The sequence below is a fragment of the Mustelus asterias genome, chromosome 4 (assembly GCF_964213995.1).
Source record: "Mustelus asterias chromosome 4, sMusAst1.hap1.1, whole genome shotgun sequence".
NCBI lineage: Eukaryota > Metazoa > Chordata > Chondrichthyes > Carcharhiniformes > Triakidae > Mustelus > Mustelus asterias.
Window position 1 is genome coordinate 53049960 of NC_135804.1, and position 21174 is coordinate 53071133.

The window sequence follows — 21174 nt, forward strand, 5'->3', positions numbered from 1 at the left end:
AACAGCAAGAGCTGTGCAGTTTAGACAAGTCAGCGTCATGAATGGCATGAAGACTTTTCCTGACAGCAGACATTTTAAATTAAGCCAATAACCAGGTGTTATTGGATGAAGTGATTGGTTGAATTCGGGTGCCAGTTGTCCCTGTATTGAGTGTGTAAGACAATCAGCCCCAGCAGGAGACAAGAGGGTGTTTAAAAAGTACCCAGTGACGCTGAGGACATTTGCTGTAATCAGTATTCAATTAAATCTTCTGACTTTTTCCTACTATTTGTTTAGTTTCTGTACAGATCCTGGAGTCTGACAGGAAGATAGGAGGTTCTTAGAGTGGCAACATTCCAAGAATCCTGTCAAACTCGTTGGTGTTGGTTTAAGTGACTTTTCATCTCTCTGATATAAAGAAAGAAGCTACTTCAGCAGTGATGGCTCACAAACTACAGTCCGGGCACCGTGGCTCTAACCTGCAGCGCTGAGATTAGGATTTGACCTTAAATGCTCATGTGTACGGGTAAGTCTCAGTTGTTCAGAGGCAGCAGGGTATAATGCAAATATTCAACTTCCTGCTTAATATTTATTTATCTTTTCAGTTAAAAGGGATTTATAGCAAATGAAGGTTGTATTCTACCACAGATTTGCAAGCAAGCTAACATCAATTTGATATTTGTAACAGCCGGGTAGGGCTGAATTCTCTGGCCTTCCAGCCGCGTGTTTCCGGCTGGCAGGAGGTGGCGCGTTGTTTGTTAGCAGCGGGGTTCTCTGGTCCCACCGGAGTCAATGGGAATTCCCATTGACATCATCCCACGCCATCGGGAAACCCGTGGACTAGGGTGCACGGGGAATCCTGCCGACGCAAACGGCAGGAGAATTCTGGTCATAGTGTGTGATGTATTGCACTTGTCAGTGATTGGAGGATCCTGTTTCTTCTTCTTGTCAATGGGCTATTGTGGTGATTGTCACTTTAAGACCAATGCAGACCATGTGACCCTTACTCTGCTGTGTTGCCCTCAAAGAGACAATCACCACAACTATGCTAATACCATTTCTATGTACCAGATGTATTTCCGATTAGCATTCCCCATTCAATTCCAGATAACAGGAGGCCAGTGTTCAGGATTCTGGCTACTAATGACATATTATCCTATCAAGTTTCGGATGAAGATTCTGTTCCATCCCTCTCTTCTTCAGGATTTCTTCCTCATTAAATTTAAGATCAAAGTGGACTAATGATGGGGGCAGGGAGGAAAAGCTAATGAGCAAGTCAAAGTCTACAGTATCCTGCATTCTCCTGTGCACTCTGCAATAGTATAAATACAAGGGCTAAGGCATGAAGGGGTAAATGGTTTGCCCACCCATTTTCTGCTCCGTATGGTGGTGAGCTTGGAGGTGGGAAGAGCATTTAATTTGGTGGGGTGAATACCTACCAGGGTAGGTATTCCTGCCATCCTCCCATCTCTGCCAGAATTAAGTTCTGGGCAGGAAGGTCCAGGATCTATCTTCCCACACCCACTGCCAATTGAGGTTCTTGGCTGGCCAATTAAGGAGCATTCAAGGGCCTCATTCTGCCTCATTGGTATTAACCCAGCTGCACAACAGCGATAACTGTGCAGCCAACTGCTCAGCCCCTGGGGTATCATAGAATCCCTAGAATGCTGAAGAAGGCCATTCAGCCCATCGAGTCCCACCCAGGCCCTATCCCCATAACCCCATAAATTTACCCTTGCTAGTCCACCTGACACTAAGTGGATTTAGCACGGCCAATCCACCGAACCTGCACATCTTTGGACTGTGGGAGGAAACCGGAGCACCCGGAGGAAACCCATGCAGATACAGGGAGAATGTGCAAACTCCACCAGGAACCCGGGTCCCTGGCACTGTGAGGCAGCAGTGCTAACCACTTGCCACCCTTGATAAAGACCTCACTGCCCGATTGGCTTGATCCTCCCAAAAATAAGTAACGTGGGTCTCTTGCTGTCTCTCCAGCCAGCAGACAAGACCCCCAACACTTCAACAAGATTCCACCCATCCTGTCAGCAGGGCAGGATGATGCTGCCAGAGTAATGTATCTTCCCCACACCAAATGCTAATTGAGTACTTGATCTATCTGCACCTGACACTCAGGCAGTTGTAGTAAATGATTTAGACTTTTAACTATAATTCATCACTTTGTTATGAGAAATGACACAGCTCCCCTGAGGCTACTTTATTACCATAGTGACAGCTACATTGGTAGTCTTTAATTCAATTTATCATCAGGTTCAAGGAGGCAGAAAGATTAGGTCAATTCCTTAAAGATGTTGGGGGGAGAGGCAATGTTACATCAATAGACAATACCAAAGACAAATTGTATTAGTGCAATCTCTTTCCCCCTGCCTCTTGCAACTATTCATTGGGTCAGTCTTAGGGTCAAATTTTACATGAGTAATGTTAGCCTCACTTAGCAAATACAGCCAAAATAGCAGAAGCCTACCTATCATTAAAACAGCATCCAATGGTAACAGTTCCACTCATGGGGAGGCAATGGCCTAGTGGCATTATCATTAGACTATTAAACCAGAACCTCAGGTAATGTTCTGGGGACCTGGGTTCAAATCCTGCCATGGCAGGTGGTGGAATTTGAATTCAATAGAAAAAAAATCTGGAATTAAGAATTTACTGATTACTATAAAACCATTGTCAATTGTTGGAAAAACCGATTGGTTCAATAATGTCCTTTAGGGAAGGAAATCTGTTGTCCTTGTCTGGTCTACATGTGACTCCAGAGTCACAGCAATGTGCTTGATTCTCAAATGCCCTCAGGAAACCAAGGATGGGCAATAAATGCTGGCCAGCCAGTGACACCCATGTCCCATGAGTGAATAAAAAAAATGTATGAACCATGTCGATAATTAATTTTATGATTATAAATTCTTGTTGGTGAGTACTCTCTGTTCTTTTTCAGGTACTCCAGGAGCCAGCAGTCATGGGGTCTTGGACCAGGCCTACGTGTAAATGTTGTATTTTCAGTGCAGTTCAGCCTCTGGTCGCTTTGGAGCTGACTGAGAACATCAACATGGAAACCAAACAATGGCTAATGGACCGAATCCAGACAGAGAAGATAATGGGTGGTATGTCGATTAATTGACCATGCGCAGATTTAGAGAAACACTAATCCTAAAATTAAACTGGGGATTGGGCCCATTTATTCCCTCCAGCACTGAGCCCCATCTGAATTTGCTGGACCAATAGAAGGGAATCTGCATGGGTCTCCGTGGTTGGCAGTCCCCTTCTCCATGGACCCTGATATTGCCCTAATTGGCCTGATCCAGGATCAACCTTTGAATTATCCCTCACCAACAGTCCAGGCAGAGGTTTTGAGACTGGTCTTCACTGGTAGGCCTAACTCTGTCCTTGTGGATTTTGGTGCACCTCATCTCACTTAGCACACTGGTCATCACTGCTACACTGGGTTCCCTACCATAATCAGGCACGGAATTTGAGAAGTGGTCACCTGCCATTCACTTTGTAAGGAGACATTCTGTCCCTTGCAAAGACTCGTTGGTAAATCCTAGGAACAGCGGAAACCCAATATAAATGGAGCTCCCCCTACATGTGATGCATTTTGGTAGAACTAACGTAGGGGGGAGCTATACAATAAATGGCAGAACCATAAAGGGTGTAGATACGCAGAGGGACCTGGGTGTGCAAGTCCACAGATCCTTGAAGGTGACGTCTCAGGTGGAGAAGGTAGTGAAGAAGGCATATGGTATGCTTGCCTTTATAGGACGGGGCATAGAGTATAAAAGTTGGGGTCTGATGTTGCAGTTGTATAGAACGTTGGTTCGGCCGCATTTGGAATACTGCGCCCAGTTCTGGTCGCCACACTACCAGAAGGACGTGGAGGCTTTAGAGAGAGTGCAGAGGAGGTTTACCAGGATGTTGCCTGGTATGGAAGGGCTTAGTTATGAGGAGAGATTGGGTAAACTGGGATTGTTCTCACTGGAAAGACGGAGGATGAGGGGTGACCTAATAGAGGTGTATGAAATTATGAAAGGCATTGATAGGGTGAACGGTGGGAAGCTTTTTCCCAGGTCGGTGGTGACGTTCACGAGGGGTCATAGGTTCAAGGTGAGGTGGGGGGAGGTTTAACACAGATATCAGGGGGACATATTTTACACAGAGGATGGTGAGGGCCTGGAATGCGCTGCCGGGCAAGGTGGTGGAGGCGGACACACTGGGAACGTTTAAGACTTATCTAGATAGCCACATGAATGGAGTGGGAATGAAGGGATACAAAAGAATGGTCTAGTTTGGACCAGGGAGCGGCGCGGGCTTAGAGGGCCGAAGGGCCTGTTCCTGTGCTGTACTGTTCTTTGTTCTTTGTTCTTTTGTCCAGTACAAGAGGCCCCTCGGCCCATTGAGTCTGCACCGACACGCAAGAAACACCTGAACTCCCACCTAGTCCCATTTACCACCACTTTGCCCATAGCCTTGAATGTTATGATGTGCCAAGTGCTTATCCAGATACTTATTAAAGGACGTGAGACAACTTGCCTCTATCACCGTCCCAGGCAGCGCATTCCAGACTGTCATCACCCTCTGGGTAAAAAGGCTTTTCCTCACATCCCCAAACCTCGTGCCCCTCACCTTGGACCTGTGTCCCCTTCAGCCAAGGGGAATAGCTGCTCCCTATCCACTCTGACCATGTCTCTCATAATCTTGTACATCTCAATCAAAAGGGGCTTAGGAGAGCTAGGAGGGGACACGAGAAGTCCTTGGCGGGTCGGATCAAGGAAAACCCCAACGCTTTTTACTCTTTTGTGAGGAATAAAAGAATGACCAGGGTGAGGTTAGGGCCGGTCAAGGACAGTAGTGGGAACTTGTGTATGGAGTCAGTAGAGATAGGCGAGGTGATGAATGAATACTTTTCTTCAGTGTTCACCAAGGAGAGGGGCCATGTTTTTGAGGAAGAGAAGGTGTTACAGGCTAATAGGTTGGAGGAAATAGATGTTCGGAGGGAGGATGTCCTGGCAGTTTTGAATAAACTGAAGGTCGATAAGTCCCCTGGGCCTGATGAAATGTATCCTAGGATTCTTTGGGAGGCAAGGGATGAGATTGCAGAGCCTTTGGCTTTGATCTTTGGGTCCTCGCTGTCCACAGGGATGGTGCCAGAGGACTGGAGAATGGCGAATGTTGTTCCTCTGTTTAAGAAAGGGAATAGAAATGACCCTGGTAATTATAGACCGGTTAGTCTTACTTCGGTGGTTGGTAAATTGATGGAAAAGGTCCTTAGAGATGGGATTTACGACCATTTAGAAAGATGCGGATTAATCCGGGATAGTCAGCACGGATTCGTGAAGGGCAAGTCGTGCCTCACAAATTTGATAGAATTTTTTGAGGAGGTAACTAAGTGTGTTGATGAAGGTAGGGCAGTTGATGTCATATACATGGATTTTAGTAAGGCGTTTGATAAGATCCCCCATGGTCGGCTTATGATGAAAGTGAGGAGGTGTGGGATAGAGGGAAAGTTGGCCGATTGGATAGGTAACTGGCTGTCTGATCGAAGACAGAGGGTGGTGGTGGATGGAAAATTTTCGGATTGGAGGCAGGTTGCTAGCGGAGTGCCGCAGGGATCAGTGCTTGGTCCTCTGCTCTTTGTGATTTTTATTAATGACTTAGAGGAGGGGGCAGAAGGGTGGATCAGTAAATTTGCTGATGACACCAAGATTGGTGGAATAGTAGATGAGGTGGAAGGCTGTTGTAGGCTGCAAAGAGACATAGATAGGATGCAAAGCTGGGCTGAAAAATGGCAAATGGAGTTTAACCCGGATAAATGTGAGGTGATTCATTTTGGTAGGACTAATTTAAATGTGGATTACAGGGTCAAAGGTAGGGTTCTGAAGACTGTGGAGGAACAGAGAGATCTTGGGATCCATATCCACAGATCTCTAAAGGTTGCCACTCAAGTGGATAGAGCTGTGAAGAAGGCCAATAGTGTGTTAGGTTTTATTAACAGGGGGTAGGAGTTTAAGAGCCGTGGGGTTATGCTGCAACTGTACAGGACCTTGGTGAGACCACATTTGGAATATTGTGTGCAGTTCTGGTCACCTCACTATAAGAAGGATGTGGAAGCACTGGAAAGAGTGCAGAGGAGATTTACCAGGATGCTGCCTGGTTTGGAGGGTAGTTCTTATGAGGAAAGGTTGAGGGAGCTAGGGCTGTTCTCTCTGGAGCGGAGGAGGCTGAGGGGAGACTTAATAGAGGTTTATAAAATGATGAAGGGGATAGATAGAGTGACCGTTCAAAGACTATTTCCTCGGGTGGATGGAGCTATTACGAGGGGGCATAACTATAGGGTTCGTGGTGGGAGATACAGGAAGGATATCAGAGGTAGGTTCTTTGCACAGAGAGTGGTTGGGGTGTGGAATGGACTGCCTGCAGTGATAGTGGAGTCAGACACTTTAGGAACATTTAAGCGGTTATTGGATAGGCACATGGAGCACACCAGGATGATAGGGAGTGGGATAGCTTGATCTTGGTTTCAGATAAAGCTTGGCACAACATTGTGGGCCGAAGGGCCTGTTCTGTGCTGTACTGTTCTATGTTCAATCAGGTCACCTGGATTTTCCCTTTTACCAGCCAGGGCTTTCTTGTATCCCCTCTTTGCTTTACTAATTGTTTTCTTGAGCTCCACCCGGCATACTTCACTAATGCCTCTGCTGATTCTTTTCCCCTAGTACTTGTGGAATGTGAGGAAAATGCTTAGGAAATCAGAAACACAAAGGGACTTGGGAATCATTGTTCAAGATTCTCTTAAGGTTAACATACAGGTTCAGTCAGCAGTTAGGAAGGCAAATGCAATGTTAGCATTCATGTCGAGAGGGCTAGAATACAAGAGCGGGGATGCACTTCTGAGGTTGTATAGACTCTGCTCAGACTCCATTTGGAGTATTGTGAGCAGTTTTGGGCTCCATATCTAAGGAAGGATGTGCTGGCCTTGGAAAGGGTCCAGAGGAGGTTCACAAGAATGATTCCTGGAATGAAGAGCTTGTCATATGAGGAACGGTTGAGGACTCTGGGTCTGTACTCGTTGGAGTTTAGAAGGATGAGGGGGGATCTTATTGAAACTTAAAGGATACTGCAAGGCCTGGATAGAGTGGATGCAGAGAGGATGTTTCCACTAGTAGGAAAAACTAGAACCAGAGGGCACAACCTCAGGCTAAAGGGACGATCCTTTAAAATGGAGATGAGGAAGAATTTCTTCAGACAGAGAGTGGTGAATCTGTGGAACTCTTTGCTGCAGAAGGCTGTGGAGACCAGGTTATTGAGAGTCTTTAAGACAGATAGATAGGTTCTTGATTGATGAGGGGATCAGAGGTTATGGGGAAAAGGCTGGAGAATGGGGATGAGAAAAAAAAATCAGCTATGATTAAATGGCGGAGCAGACTCGATGGGCCGAGTGGCCTAATTCTGCTCCTATGTCTTATTAAAAGCCTTTCTTTTCCATCTCATCGTATCCTGAATATCTCTGGTCATCCCTGGTTCTCTTGGCTTGTGTCTCCTTCCTTTCACCACAGAGGGAACATGCTGGGCTTGTACCCTCCCCATTTCCTTTTCGAATGTCCCCACTGCTCTTCTGTACATTTTCCCATTAGTAGCTGTTCCTTGGCCAGATCCTGTCTTATTTTACTAAATTCCACTCTCCCCCAATCCAAAACTTTGTTTTTGCAACTTGTCTATTTCCTTGTCCATCACAAGTACAGTGAGAGACTATGGCCCCCCAGTGCCTTGGTAATTTTGAATTATGCATTTTCTTCATTTCATTTCCATGTCAAATTTTCTCTTTGTCCTCTTCCTCAACCTTCTCTTGTGGTCTTTTACTTTGTGCTTGTGGTTACTCTGCTTTTCATCTTTATCTAAAGGTTCCACTCTGATCGTTTACACATTGTACCTTTTGCTTCATCACATTCAACTGTGCCTCTGGGGCTCTCTGAATTTTCCTTTCCTTTGTAAATCTTTATTTTCCTCTTCTAGATACCTTCTTTATTTTGTTCTCTCTTTTATTTCTGTATTTTGTTCTCTAACGCACCTCTCTTTCAAACATTTCTCACAGGATCTGTTCAGTCACCTTGCACTTTTTAAATTATCGCACTTTTTATTTGTTTTTCAGTTGTTACCCTTCTCTTTCCTCTCTTTTTCCAGCTATATCTTTCTTTCATTCTTTAGTTCTCAATCTCTGTTAACTCCGTTCCTTTCTCACTCTGTTTTCCCCGTCAGTACCTCAATCGTTAATTTTTTTCTTCTTTTATCAAACACTTTATGGAGACATGTGTATCATATATATTGGTCTCCTTGTGTCACTCTACTTTGCCTCTCTAATTCCCTTCATTTCTCACTGTCAATTTGCTATCTGCTTGCCCAGATGCTACATGGGTAACTTATAGGCTTAGTATTCCAGAGGAATGAGATCAACTGGACCAAGGCTGGTAACACGGTGGTTAGCACTGCTGCTTCACAGCTCCAGGGTCCTGGGTTCGATTCCCGGCTTGGGTCACTGTCTGTGTGGAGTTTGCACATTCTCCTCGTGTCTGCGTGGGTTTCCTCCGGGTGCTCCGGTTTCCTCCCACAGTCCAAAGATGTGCAGGTTAGGTTGATTGGCCAGGTTAAAAAAATTGCCCCTTAGAGTCCTGGGATGCGTAGGTTAGAGGGATTAGCAGGTAAAATATGTGGGGGTAGGGCCTGGGTGGGATTGTGGTCGGTGCAGACTCGATGGGCCGAATGGCCTCCTTCTGCACTGTAGGGTTTCTATGATTCTATGATTCATTTGACCCAATCTGTGATTTTTAAAAGCCAATTCCTTCCTCTTCGTGCAGGTGCTGAACTCATGGTCCATCCCGGTGAAGATGATGAAGGCAACATGCTTCTTGTTTCTGCATCTCGACATGTTCTCCTCAGGGCAGCTGAGCTTCTGGGATTTTATAAGCTGTACAAAGACGGGTCCATGATCTCATTTTCCTACAGGGATAGGAAAAATTTTCAAAACTCAGGTGTGGAATGCAATCAAAGAAAAATCACCTCAAATTTCCTTGTTTTGCGAACATGTATAACTAGTCCAATCCTTGTGTTTTCTTTCTAGATAACATAAATGAATTCTTGACACTCGCTGAGCGGCAGTTCATCATTCTGCGCATGCTGGAGAATATAAAGGTGGTAGATGAGAAATATATTCCAGGATATCCCACTCAAACCCTCTATCCAGGAGAAGCAGTTTGTAAGTTCCTGTCAGTAGATTGTGAAAGAGTGGCAAACCAACACTAGTCCTTTTACACCTTAAAATATGAGAAATATCAAGATTATTTCCTTTTTATGCAAGTTAGACAGGCAAGACAAGTATTGGAAACATAACAGTGATCCATGCAATGCAATTTTCATTTGCACAGTGGTGTAATCACACAATGTAACCCACCAGTGAAATGACCAGCAGGGCAGTGCCCATACAACAAAGTAACATGTGTTTTGTGTCACTCTCAATTCGAGACAAGGCAGCTAAAGTATTCCCTACTGCCTGTGAGACAAGAAACCAGGAGGCTGACTGGAAAATCCTGACAATTGGCCTTAAGTAGCTATAAGCTTTGTTAATTTTTTTTACTAGTTTGTACCTGAGATTCCTCGATCAATTGTGATTTAATTCAGATATATGTTCAGTGAAATGACCAGCACGGTGGCACAGTGGTTAGCACCGTTGCCTCACAGCGCCAGGGACCCAGGTTCAGTTCCAGCCCCTTGTCTGTGTGGGTTTTCTCCGGGTGCTCCAGCTTCCTCCCGTAATCCAAAGATGTGTGGGTTAGGCCGATTGGCCATGCTAAATTGACCCTAGTGTCAGGGGGATTAGCAGGGGAAATGAGGATTATGGGAATAAGGCCTGGGTTGGATTGTGGTTGGTACTGACTCGATGGGCTGAATGGCCTCCTTCTGTACTGTAGGGATTCTATGATTCTATGAATTGGTTGCACCACCCTCTCCACTTGTGAGCAGGTAGTGCTGCTGACCACCCCTCACACCTGCCCCAGGGAACATGACCCAGTGCTGGGATGGAGACAGGAAAACACCAGGCAGGCCATCGGTGTGCAACCTGATACCTACCCATCTGTCCGTCTCCATTCCTGTCCTTGACGGGGCTAAAACCTAGCCCCTAGAGGTCTTAGAGTACCACAGAAATACTGGAGCACCTTGAGCTTTCCAGCCTCACTTTTCAGCCTCTCCAGGAGACATGTGAAAGACAATCCTATTGTGGTTGTAAATGGTATGGAAAACATATATCTGAATTAAATCCCAACTGATCGAGGAATCTCAGGCACAAACTAGTAAAAAGAAACTTTAATATTGAGAGCAGGAAGTTTTTCTTTACAGGAAGAATGATCTGCAGTGGAATGCACATCTATAATAACGCTGGCTACTGTTAGGGACCAGAGCAGAAACTCCAAGGGTATATTATGAAGTTGGCCTGGACTCCAACTGTTTTTGATTTTGTCATTAGTGTGAGCATAAGATGTTTCACCCCAGGTCTCCTGGGTCAATAAAATGACTTACTAACGGGTATGATTTCCCACCTAAGAAACTCTGTGTTATTGGTCATGGGTTCTGTGGGTCATTGCCTGGCTGATGAGTCTGATCCTTAAGTCGCATCTCTGACCGTACACTTGACAGGTGTTTCCAGGAGATGAGTTGAGTCCTTGGACTTGAGATTGTTGGTGTTCCTTTCTCAGGCTCCTTTTCTGGATCTCCTCTTGCCGTTGGGTGCCCTTGAAGAATTGTGTCCTTTAATCAAGAGGTTCCTTCAAGTAGGTCTCTTCTGAGCCAGGGTCTCCAGAGTTCGGTTGGTTTCAGAGTTCTGGTCCTGTTATGATACTGTGCCTTTAAGAAATGTATTTGTGCCATTTTGTTTGTAATTAAACCCTATTCTGACCCCCAGGAGACAAGCCAAAAAAAACTGCATTAACTCAGATTAAGAAAACACCCCAATAATTAGGAGCAATTGCTTTTCTGCATGCTGGTTGCAGATAAATCAGCACAGTTTAAACAGAGTTGAATCTTAAGATCTTCTTCACAAAAAAAATGGCCAAATACATGTCTTAAAGGCACAATATCATAACAGGACTAGAACCCTGGAACCAATGGAATGCTGGAGACCCTTGCTCAGAAGAGACCTACTTGAAGGAACCTCTTGATTAAAGGACACAATTCTTCGAGGCACCCGACGGCAAGAGGAGGTCCAGAAAAGGAGCTTGAGAAAGGAATACCAACAATCTCAAGTCCAAGGACTCAACTCATCTCCTGGAAACACCTGTCAAGGGTACGGTCAGAGATGCGACTTAAGGATCAGACTTACCAGCCAGGCAATGACCCACAGAACCCATGACCAATAACACAGAGTTTTTTAGGTGGGCAATCATACCCATTAGGAAGGTATTGCTGAAGGAGAAAAAGAATAAAAGGGGCAAGTGTAGGATCATTCTACATGGGTGAATTGAGATGCCCAGAAGAGTTACTACATCAGCAATTATCATGTGATCTTGCAAATGCTTCCACTTTCTGACTCCCAATGTTAAGAATGACACTCTTGGGTAGGAGTGCACAGGCATCCAAACACACAAGCCCAGTCCTCTTCTATCACTGGCCTTCATTTCAAACAGCAGTAAGGAGCACTGGTAGCATCACTTCAACCTATCTTAGCGAAAGTGCACTTTGCAGATGCCAGCCTGAGATCGTAAATGCATTATAACTATTGGTTGTAGGTCCGACTTGCTTGCCTTGGTTCTATTGCTTTTGGTAAAACATATATATGTATATTATTTACAATTCAGCTTTATAGTACAGGCAGTCAGTATGTCTGGTGGAAATACAACTCAGATTTTGGGAGAGCAGGATAATTATTCATTTCAACTTTACAAGCGATCATGTTAAATAGAGTTAATGGACTTTTGTTTATTTATGTTCCTCAGATTGGAGTGATTGACAAAGTCATGTGATGATATGGTTCATGTGCAGTCCTGAGTTGACAGCAGAACACAGTTTTTGCAGTTTGAGGCTGAAACCTACTTGAGGTTAGGAGTATTTTCCTTTATGAAAGCTCCAAGGCTGTCTACACTTATTATAGCAAGTATATTTGTGATTGCTAATTATGTTTAAAGAGGCCTTTAAATCTATAAGAGGACTGTTGCTTATTTGGAACTGAAAAAGTGATAAATTAGAAATTAACATTGTTTCTGGCACAGTGGCACAGTGTTTAGCACTGCTGCCTCACACTGCCAGGGACCCGGGTTTGATTCCCAGCTTGGGTCACTGTCTGTGTGGAGTTTGCACATTCTCCCCGTGTCTGCATGGATTTCCTCCGGGTGCTTCGGTTTCCTCTCACAGACCAAAGATGTGTGGGTTAAGTGGATTGGCCATGCTAAATTGCTCCTTAGTGTCAGGGGGAACTAGCTAGGGTATGTGCATGGGAATATGGGGATAGGGCCTGGGTGGGATTGTGGTTGGTGCAGACTCGATGGGCCGAATGACCTCCTTCAGCATTGTAGGAGTCTATAATTCTATAAATTCACTTTTAAATATTGTTCAACCGTTAACAGTTAAGTTGTTTCATTTGTTAGAGATAGATTTAAACTGTATTATTGAATAAAGTTTGTTTCACTAAAAAAGATCCCTAATTTGTCAATGGAAACATTCCTGGAAGGAAGTATCCTTGACTCACGTTTATGCCAAAGTGGAAAAGTTGTTGGGGTCTGGTCTGGCTTCACAATGTAACTTGGGCTTCTGGTCCAGGACCTAAACACAGTAGCAGCAGCAGTAGGATTGGTGGGAAGATAACGAGACAGTAAGTGTGATCACAGAGTCACCATTCTTTATAGAAAGAATCATAGATTAAAATAAATAGGAGTTGATGCAAATCAATTCCTTTTCCCCACCAACTTCGATCAAACTATTTGAGAAGAATAATGTCCTGCGAAGGACAATACTGAATAATCTCCTGGAAAGGAATAACAAAACTTGGACTGTTAGCCTTGAAAATGAAACTGGTCACGGTTGCAAGACTAAAGATTGTCTTAAAAGTTTAGAAATATCGGCTGATTCTCTGACCTCGTCCGCAGCTGGGATTCTCCGTTCCTGCAGCAGGAATGGAACACCCGGAGGAAACCCATGCAGACATGGGGAGAATGTGCAAACTCCATATAGACAGTGACCAAGCCAGGAATCGAACCCCGCTGAGCGCCAAATTCTCCATTCTTGCTGATAGTGGTGGGGGACCTGTGAGATCAGAGAATCCTGTCTATCCAATGCAACCAGGTGTTACAATTAAGAGTGTTGAACTTTCAGTACTCCAGAAATGGGTACGGTAACCTTGTTGATATTGTACTGGACTAGCAACCTGTTGTATTGTGAGTTCAAATCCCACTGTGACAAGATATGTCAGTAGACTTTATTTTCTAGTTCCACCCGCCATGGGAATCGTCATGGGTGGGATGGAAAATTTGACAGACCGTTAAAAGGTCCTTTGACGTCAGGTGGAAATTTTCAGTCTCTGGGTGGACGGCACTGGAAAATCCCACCCCGGATAATGATGATGGTTACTAAATTGTTGTAAAAAACCCCATCTGTTTTACTATGTTTCTCAGGGAAGAAACTATATCAGTCTGCTCGATGTGTATCTCATGTCCCACATAATACGGTCAATAAATGCTTAATTCCCCCTGGATGGGTAATAAATACAGCTTTATCCATTTCTTAGATCGATTTTAAATGTGGAGTCTGACAATTTATCCCATAGTAACTCCATTTTTAATGTTAAGTAACAGATAATCTGTCTCTTTGAGACAAATCCAATGCTTTTTAAAAAGGCCTTAAGAGGCTAAATCTGTAGTTTTGACAGAACGATGATAAGGCAGCTGTGTTTAGTGTCCTAAGCCTCAATTCTCATGTGTCTTGACTTCAGTTAACAGGCTACAGAAAAGCAAGATTCTACATACCTTCTACCCATTGCACGATGAGGAAATGCTGACAGAGTTGGGAAATCGCTGGCACGCTCACAGAAGCCTGAGCTTACAACCCATTGGTGAGCAAGTCAAACCTTAAGGGTCGCTTGTTGTCTGGTTTACATGTTGTCTGAACCATATTATCAGGGAGGGGATTTCCCAAGCATTGATCCCTATATCCATTCCTTTCCTGTGTGATGGTCACTTTTCAGTCCCAAATGATGGTTCCTTCCTTCAGAAATTGGCGAACCGTGTCTAGAACCTTTCAAAATACAAATTCTGTGACCTACTGTATTGGTCCCAACCATCTCTTATCAATGTCAAACCTGGAAGGTTTTTATGGTTGTGTTTGGCTTAGTATTGTAAGATCCTCCGTGGTAAGGGCCCTCCACATTAACACTGTAATGAAGTTACTGTGAAATTCCCCTAGTCGCCGCACTCCGGCGCCTGTTCCGGTCAATGCACCTAACCAGCACGTCTTTCAGACTGTGGGAGGAAACCGGAGCACCCGGAGGAAACCCCACGCAGACACAGGGAAGAACATGCAAACTCCACACAGATAGTGACCCAAGCCAGGAGTTGAACCCAGGTCCCCAGCGCTGTGAGGCAGCAGTGCTAACCGCTGTGCCACTGTGCCAGCCCTGAAACCCTACACATGGTAAAATGAGATATGATAGTGAGCATATACCCTAAATCATGGGATGAAACTGGACTCCTTCATGTTGCATCATATAGTGTATGGGAGAATGTCGACTCTTTATTACAATGGGAGTTTAATATATTAAATGGGGTTTGACACAATTAATAGACTCTCACCTCAGAGTCAAAACATTCTGGGTTTAAGTCCCACTCCAGTGTTTGAGCACAAGAACCAGGCTGATGCTCCAGTGCTGCACTGTTGGATATGCCGTTTTTTTGCATGAGTTGTTAGTCCTGCCCTTGCCTGCCCTCTCAGGCGAAAGATCCTGTGACACTATTTTGAAGAAGAGCAGGGGAGTTCTCCCCAGCGTCTTGGCCAATATTTATCCCAAAATTAACATTGCAAGTGCAGATTATCTGGCTATTATCACATTGCTGTTTGTGGGAGTTTGCTGTGCACAGATTAAGCTGTCTTTCCAACATTACAATAGTGAATATTTTTAGAAGTATTTCATTGGCTTGAAAGCACTTTGAGACATCAAACGAAAATTGTCATAGAAATGCAAGTCTTTCTTTTATCATGGAATACAAAGGCTAGTGTGGCATGCAGCATTACAAGATTTAAATTTGCCATGTTTTTCGACCATGCCTCCCCATTCACTAAGTCTGGTTCTTGATTTTCTCTGAGTAGGCCCCATGCTCAGTCGGGCCTGAGGAGGCCCCATACTCAGTAGGGCTTGAGTAGGCCCCATGCTCAGTAGGGCTTGAGTAGGCCCCATGCTCAGTAGGGCTTGAGTAGGCCCCATGCTCAGTAGGGCTTGAGTAGGCCCCAGGCCTACTCATAGGAAATCAGGGAGACTAAATGAAAAAATATATATAAGTAGAGGGGGGAAAGGACTGCCAAAAGATGGGTGAAGAAAATTGCCTCATTTTCCTAATGACGAGGCAGTTTCCCAGGATCTAAGCAGCTAGGTCAACAGTATTGTCTTCATACGGCACCCATGATGTGGAGATGTTGCCGTTGGACTGGGGTAGGCACAGTAAGAAGTCTCACAACACCAGGTTAAAGTCCAACAGGTTTATTGGAATCACAAGCTTTCGGAGCGCTGCTCCTTCATCAGGTGAGTGAAGGAGCAGCACTCCGAAAGCTTGTGATGCCAGTTAAACCTGTTGGACTTTAACCTAGTGTTGTGAGACTTCTTACTGTTCATACAGCACAGCAATGCAGCTTGATAATTTTATTTTCACGCTTTTGTTTTACAGATTCAATTTATAGGTATTTTGGTGGATCTGTTGCCATGTATTTCAGTTTTCTAGAATACTTCACCTGTTCTCTGATGCCAATGGCAGCCTTTGGTACCATAGTGGTCTCTCTATCAATGGACACGATAGACAAATGCATCCTCTTTTCCTTCCTGAATATGATCTGGTCGACTGTGATCATGGAGTTATGGAAGCGCCGCAGTTTTGTTCTGTCCTACACTTGGGGCACCATGCAGATGAATAGTCAATTTGAGGAGCCCCGTGTGGACTACAAAGGCCCAATGGGAACAAATCCTATCACCGGTCGCTACCAGCCTTATTATCCTGCATGGAAACGCAAGGTGAAGATCTGGCTCGTTTCTGTGCCAGTGCTGTGTTTGTTCCTGGGCTTTTCTCTCTCTGGGATGTTTGTTTTCTTCAGAGCAGAAGCATGGGTCAAGACCTACCACAGTGAAAACGATGGCTGCTGGGCCTGTGTATTATACTTACCAAGTGTTCTTCACACTCTCTGTGTTACCGGTATGAACGCTCTATACAAAGTGGTTGCTCAAGTTCTCACTGAATGGGGTAAGTATATGCTGTGGACAGTCAACAGCAAATAATTATCCAGATGTACACTGCCTGGCAGCAATATCGGCCAGCGTCCCCACATTTCCAGGGAACATTTGGTTACTGATGGTGACTTTATGGTTACATGTGTCCTATTAACACTGATTATGCTAACCTTTCAGAAGTGGGTTGGAATCTTGAGGAATTAAAGTTCACTCTCCTGGTCCCTGCTGAAAGAACAAAAATCATAGGGTCATTAAAGAAATTTGTGATCTATTATTGCATTGTCTATTAGCTATAACAATATTGAAGATGGAGAAAAATCGATGGGGCAACTCATGTCATACAATATGCAGAGTTTTATATGTCAAATCAGTCGCTAGGCAATGCACAGTCTGCTGGCCAGTTCTGTCTGCTTCAATCATAATGACTTCATGCATTTTCACTCCTATTCCAACTCTAATCTCTCCAGTTAGAGAGTAGCAGAATGGGGTGCTGTAATAGCTGTATTATGTATGTGTCAGCTCTGCAGTAGTGCTCTCTCTCTCTCTCTCTGTCTCTTCTGAGTTTGCAGTTTGTGGATTCAAGCATCACTTTGAGGTTTAAACTTCAGTGCAGCACTGAAGGAGAGCTGCATTATCTGAGGTGCCATCATAGAATAATAAAATCCCTATAGTGCAGAAGGAGGTCACTTGGCCCATCGAGTCTGCACCAACCACAATCCCACCCAGGCCCGATCCCCGTAACCCCACTTATTTACCCTACTAGTCCCCCTGACACTAAGGGGCAATTTACTATGGCAAATAACCCATACATCTCAAAGGTGACTCACATTCATCCCTGTGTTACTTGGTTAATCTAATTGGTGGAGATGTTTGTCTTTTCAAGGCTATTCTCTGCATATAGATGTAGGGAACATTAACTGGATCTGAAATATAGGCCCATCCTATATTTTATAAATATATACAATATCCCATCCTGTGACATTAAACCTTTGCCCTCTCAGGTGAAGATAAAAGATTCATGGCAGGGAGTTCTCCCTGGTATCCTGGTCGATATTAATCCTTCAACAAACATTAGTGGAACAGGTTATGTGCTACAGAGTGTGTTGTTGTGTGGATAATGGCTGCTGCGTTTTCTAAAGGAAAATAGTGGCTGCATTTTAAAATCTGCTTCATTGGCTATAAAATGCTTGAGGTCATGAAAGGCACAACGTAAATGCTAATCTGTCTTTCTCTTGTATTGGGGCAATGGTTAGGAGATTCCAATCTGAATTTGAGGTTTGACTACTTGGCACATTGTATTCTCCTGAGGAGAACTTAACAAACAGGCCTTTCTAGTTGGAGCAGTCATTGGCAGGAATTTTCCGACCATTCATGCCGGCGAGATTTTCCCACCCTGCTGCAGCCTGTCGCCAAATTCTGCGACTTTGCCGCACCGGGAGCGTGGCGTGAGCGGACAGTAAGATCGCACCCATTGCATTCAAATAACCTTCAGAATGTCAGCATTAACAATGTGACAAAGAAATTCACAGTCGCGGGAAAGGGTGAGTGTGAAACGCCTCAAGATATTTTTCTACATTAGAGGTGCGAGATAAATGAGAATGTTTAAGGTAATAACACTTGATTTGATTTATTACTGTCACATGTATTAGCATACAGTGAAACGTGTTCTTTCTTGCACGCTATACAGACAAAGCATACCTTTCATAGAGAAGGAAAGGAGAGAGTGCAGAATGTAGTGTTATAGTCTTGGCTAGGGTGTAGAGAAAGATCAACTTAGTGCAAGGTAGGTCCATTCAAAAGTCTGATGGCAGCAGGGAAGAAGCTGTTCTTGAGTCGGTTGATATGTGACCTCAGATTTTTGTATCTTTTTCCAGACGGAAGAAGGTGGAAGAGAGAATGTTCAGGGTGCATCGGGTCCTTAATTATGCTGGCTGCTTTGCCAAGGCAACAGGAAGTGTAGGCAGAGTCAATGGATGGGAGGCTGGTTTGCATGATGGACTGGGCTTCATTCACAACCTTTTGTAGTTTTTTGCGGTCTTGGGCAGAGCAGGAGCCATACCAAACTGTGATACAACCAGAAAGAATGCTTTTTTTGGTGCATCAGTAAAGTTGGTGAGAGTCATAGCAGACATGCCAAGTTTCCTTAGTCTTCTGAGAAAGTAGAGGAGTTGTTGGGCTTTCTTAACTTTAGTGTTGGCATGGGGGGGACCAGGACAGATTGTTGGTGATCTGGACACCTAAAAACTTGAAGCTCTCAATTATTTCTACTTCATCCCCATTGATGTAGACAGGGGAATGTTCTCCACTACGCTTCCTGAAGTCGATGACCATCTCCTTCATTTTGTTGACATTGAGGGAGAGATTACTATCATCGCACCAGTTCACTAGATTCTCTATCTCATTCCTGTACTCTGTCTCATCATTGTTTGAAATCCGACCCACTACAATGGTGTCATCAGCAAACTTGAAAATCGAGTTGGAGGGGAATTTGGCCACACAGTCATAGGTGTATAAGGAATATAGTAGGGGGCTGAGAACACAGCCTTGTGGGGCACCGATGTTGATGATGATTGTAAAGGAGGTGCTGTTGCCTATCCTTACTGATTGTGGTCTGTGGGTTAGGAAGTTCAGGATCCATTCGCAGAGGGATGAGCCGAGCTCCAGGCCACGGAGTTTGGCGATGAGCTTCATAGAAACTTTTATAGAATAGCTGTAGTACTGTTTCACCTCTTGGTATAGACTCAGGATAACAATGAAGATATAGATGAGGGCCCAGGAGGATGGGGATGGGGGACAACGAAAGAGAAAGTTGGAGAAATGATAATAAGGTAAAATAGGATGATAGATGCAGCTGCAAGAATTTCTAATTTTTTTGTATTGCAGAAAATCATCGATTAGAAACTTCTTTCCAAAACCATTTGACAATAAAAGTGTTGGTGGTAAGTACACACATGCTTGCTTCATTTTTAAATGATTACTCTCTCAGCTTTGAATGACCATGTAGCCTTCTGACAAAGGAGGCAGGGAAGTTGATTCCCCGCCATTCTGCACTAGGAGAGGCACTAAAGTTTTGTGAGGCAGAAGAATGTCTTCTTCAACTTGCACGCCAAAGTAAATTCCTGCCCTTAGACCACTTTGGCCGATTCCTGTCAGGGAATCATGTTAGTGCCCCAATGTAATGTGCCTGAATGAACGCAGTGAATGCTATGGCTTAGAATTTGATTGTGTCACACCCATTTTCAATCTTTACAATGGGCCACTCAGTATCCAATATGGTTGGTGGGTGCGTGTGATTACTCCACTCTGGAAGCATCCAACTTGATATCATTTAGGGAGTCCTGTAGTTGTCCAGGGTATCTGCCTGAAACTGGACTTTGGACCACAGCATGTGTCATTCAGTGCCCCTGTTCATGCCCCTTTGTAAAATAGGGTTGCGGCTTAAGGAGGCATATGGTACACTTGCCTTAATTAGCTGAGGTATAGAGTTTAAGAGCAGGGAGATTATGCTGGAACTATATAAAATGTTGGTTAGGCCACAGCTAGAGTAGTATGCAATTCTGCAGTACACATTATAGGAGGGATGTAATCACACTGTAAAGGGTACAGAGGGGATTTAACAGGATGTTGCCTGGACTGAGAGTTTTAGTTGGAGAGATTGGATAGACTGGGCTTGTTTTCCTTGGAACAGAGGAGACTGGGTGGGGGAATGGGGGGGTGGCTTTATTGAGATGTTTTAAGATTTGAGGAGCATGGATTGAGTAGACAAGAAAAACCATTCCCCCTTGGTGGAGGGATCAATGACCAGGGGCATAGATTTACAGTGAGGGGCAGGAGGTTTAGTGGGAACGTGAGGAAGTTTTTTTCAGCCAGAGGGCAGTGGGAGGCTGGAACTCACTGCTTGAAAGGGTGGTGGAGGCAGAGACCCTCATGACATTAAAGAAGTATTTAGATGTGTACTTGCAATGCCAAGGCTTAAAAGGCTATGAGCCATGTGCTGGAAGATGGGATTAGAATAGTCTTTGAATGGCTCAGACACGATGGGCCGAGGGGCCTTTTTTATGCTGTAGATTACTATGACTCTATGAATCACCAAAGCATGTACACCTTCATTAACACTTTGGGGTAATTTCTCTCTCTGACACTTTGGGATAGTTTCACCTTCTCATTGACACTGCAGGTATTTCATCCACCATGGACTGCCTGATAAAAGAATCAGATCGCATTATCTTTGCAGTATAATTCTAAATGGCAATTTTTAAAAGGTTTCACATGATGATATTTCCTTACTAATTATGCAGTCGCAAAACAATATTTTAAATGTAAGGACAATTGTTAATTTTGCCTTTCATTTTCAGTTTCGCTTTGTCAATTGTTTTGCTGCCCTGTTTTATATTTCATTCTACCTCCAGGATCTCGAGCTTCTCAGAAAGGTAGGCATTTTTAAACCTGTGTTCAGGTACAAAGCACCTTTGCATTTAATTTTAATAAATACAGCAAGCTCGCTGGCTTGTAGTGACGGTCAGTTGTGATCTACTGGGATCACCTCAATGCTGCCATCAATATATACTTGAGAGAATTGATATTTTTATTCCAGTTGATGCAGTCTTTGATGTAAAAATTCATGTAAACTGAAGTCCAGTCACATATTGAGACTAACAATAAACAGGAGTAAGTTTATTTAGGGCAGCAGATAATGGCGATGATCTTTCTCTGCC

General features: G+C 44.2%; 1 protein-coding gene across 1 annotated transcript in view; it reads left to right on the forward strand.

Moving 5' to 3' along the window:
- Positions 1 to 304: 304 nt before the first annotated feature.
- The window catches only part of ano10b (anoctamin 10b), a 41019-nt gene continuing 20149 nt past the window's right edge, over positions 305 to 21174 (forward strand). The window contains exons 1-8 of the mRNA XM_078211038.1: positions 305 to 505; positions 2936 to 3101; positions 8847 to 9020; positions 9110 to 9244; positions 13964 to 14083; positions 15906 to 16472; positions 19343 to 19398; positions 20815 to 20889. Of these exons, the coding sequence (XP_078067164.1) occupies positions 2957 to 3101; positions 8847 to 9020; positions 9110 to 9244; positions 13964 to 14083; positions 15906 to 16472; positions 19343 to 19398; positions 20815 to 20889 (1272 nt within the window). The 5' untranslated portion in view covers positions 305 to 505; positions 2936 to 2956. The remainder of the gene's footprint in view (positions 506 to 2935; positions 3102 to 8846; positions 9021 to 9109; positions 9245 to 13963; positions 14084 to 15905; positions 16473 to 19342; positions 19399 to 20814; positions 20890 to 21174) is intronic.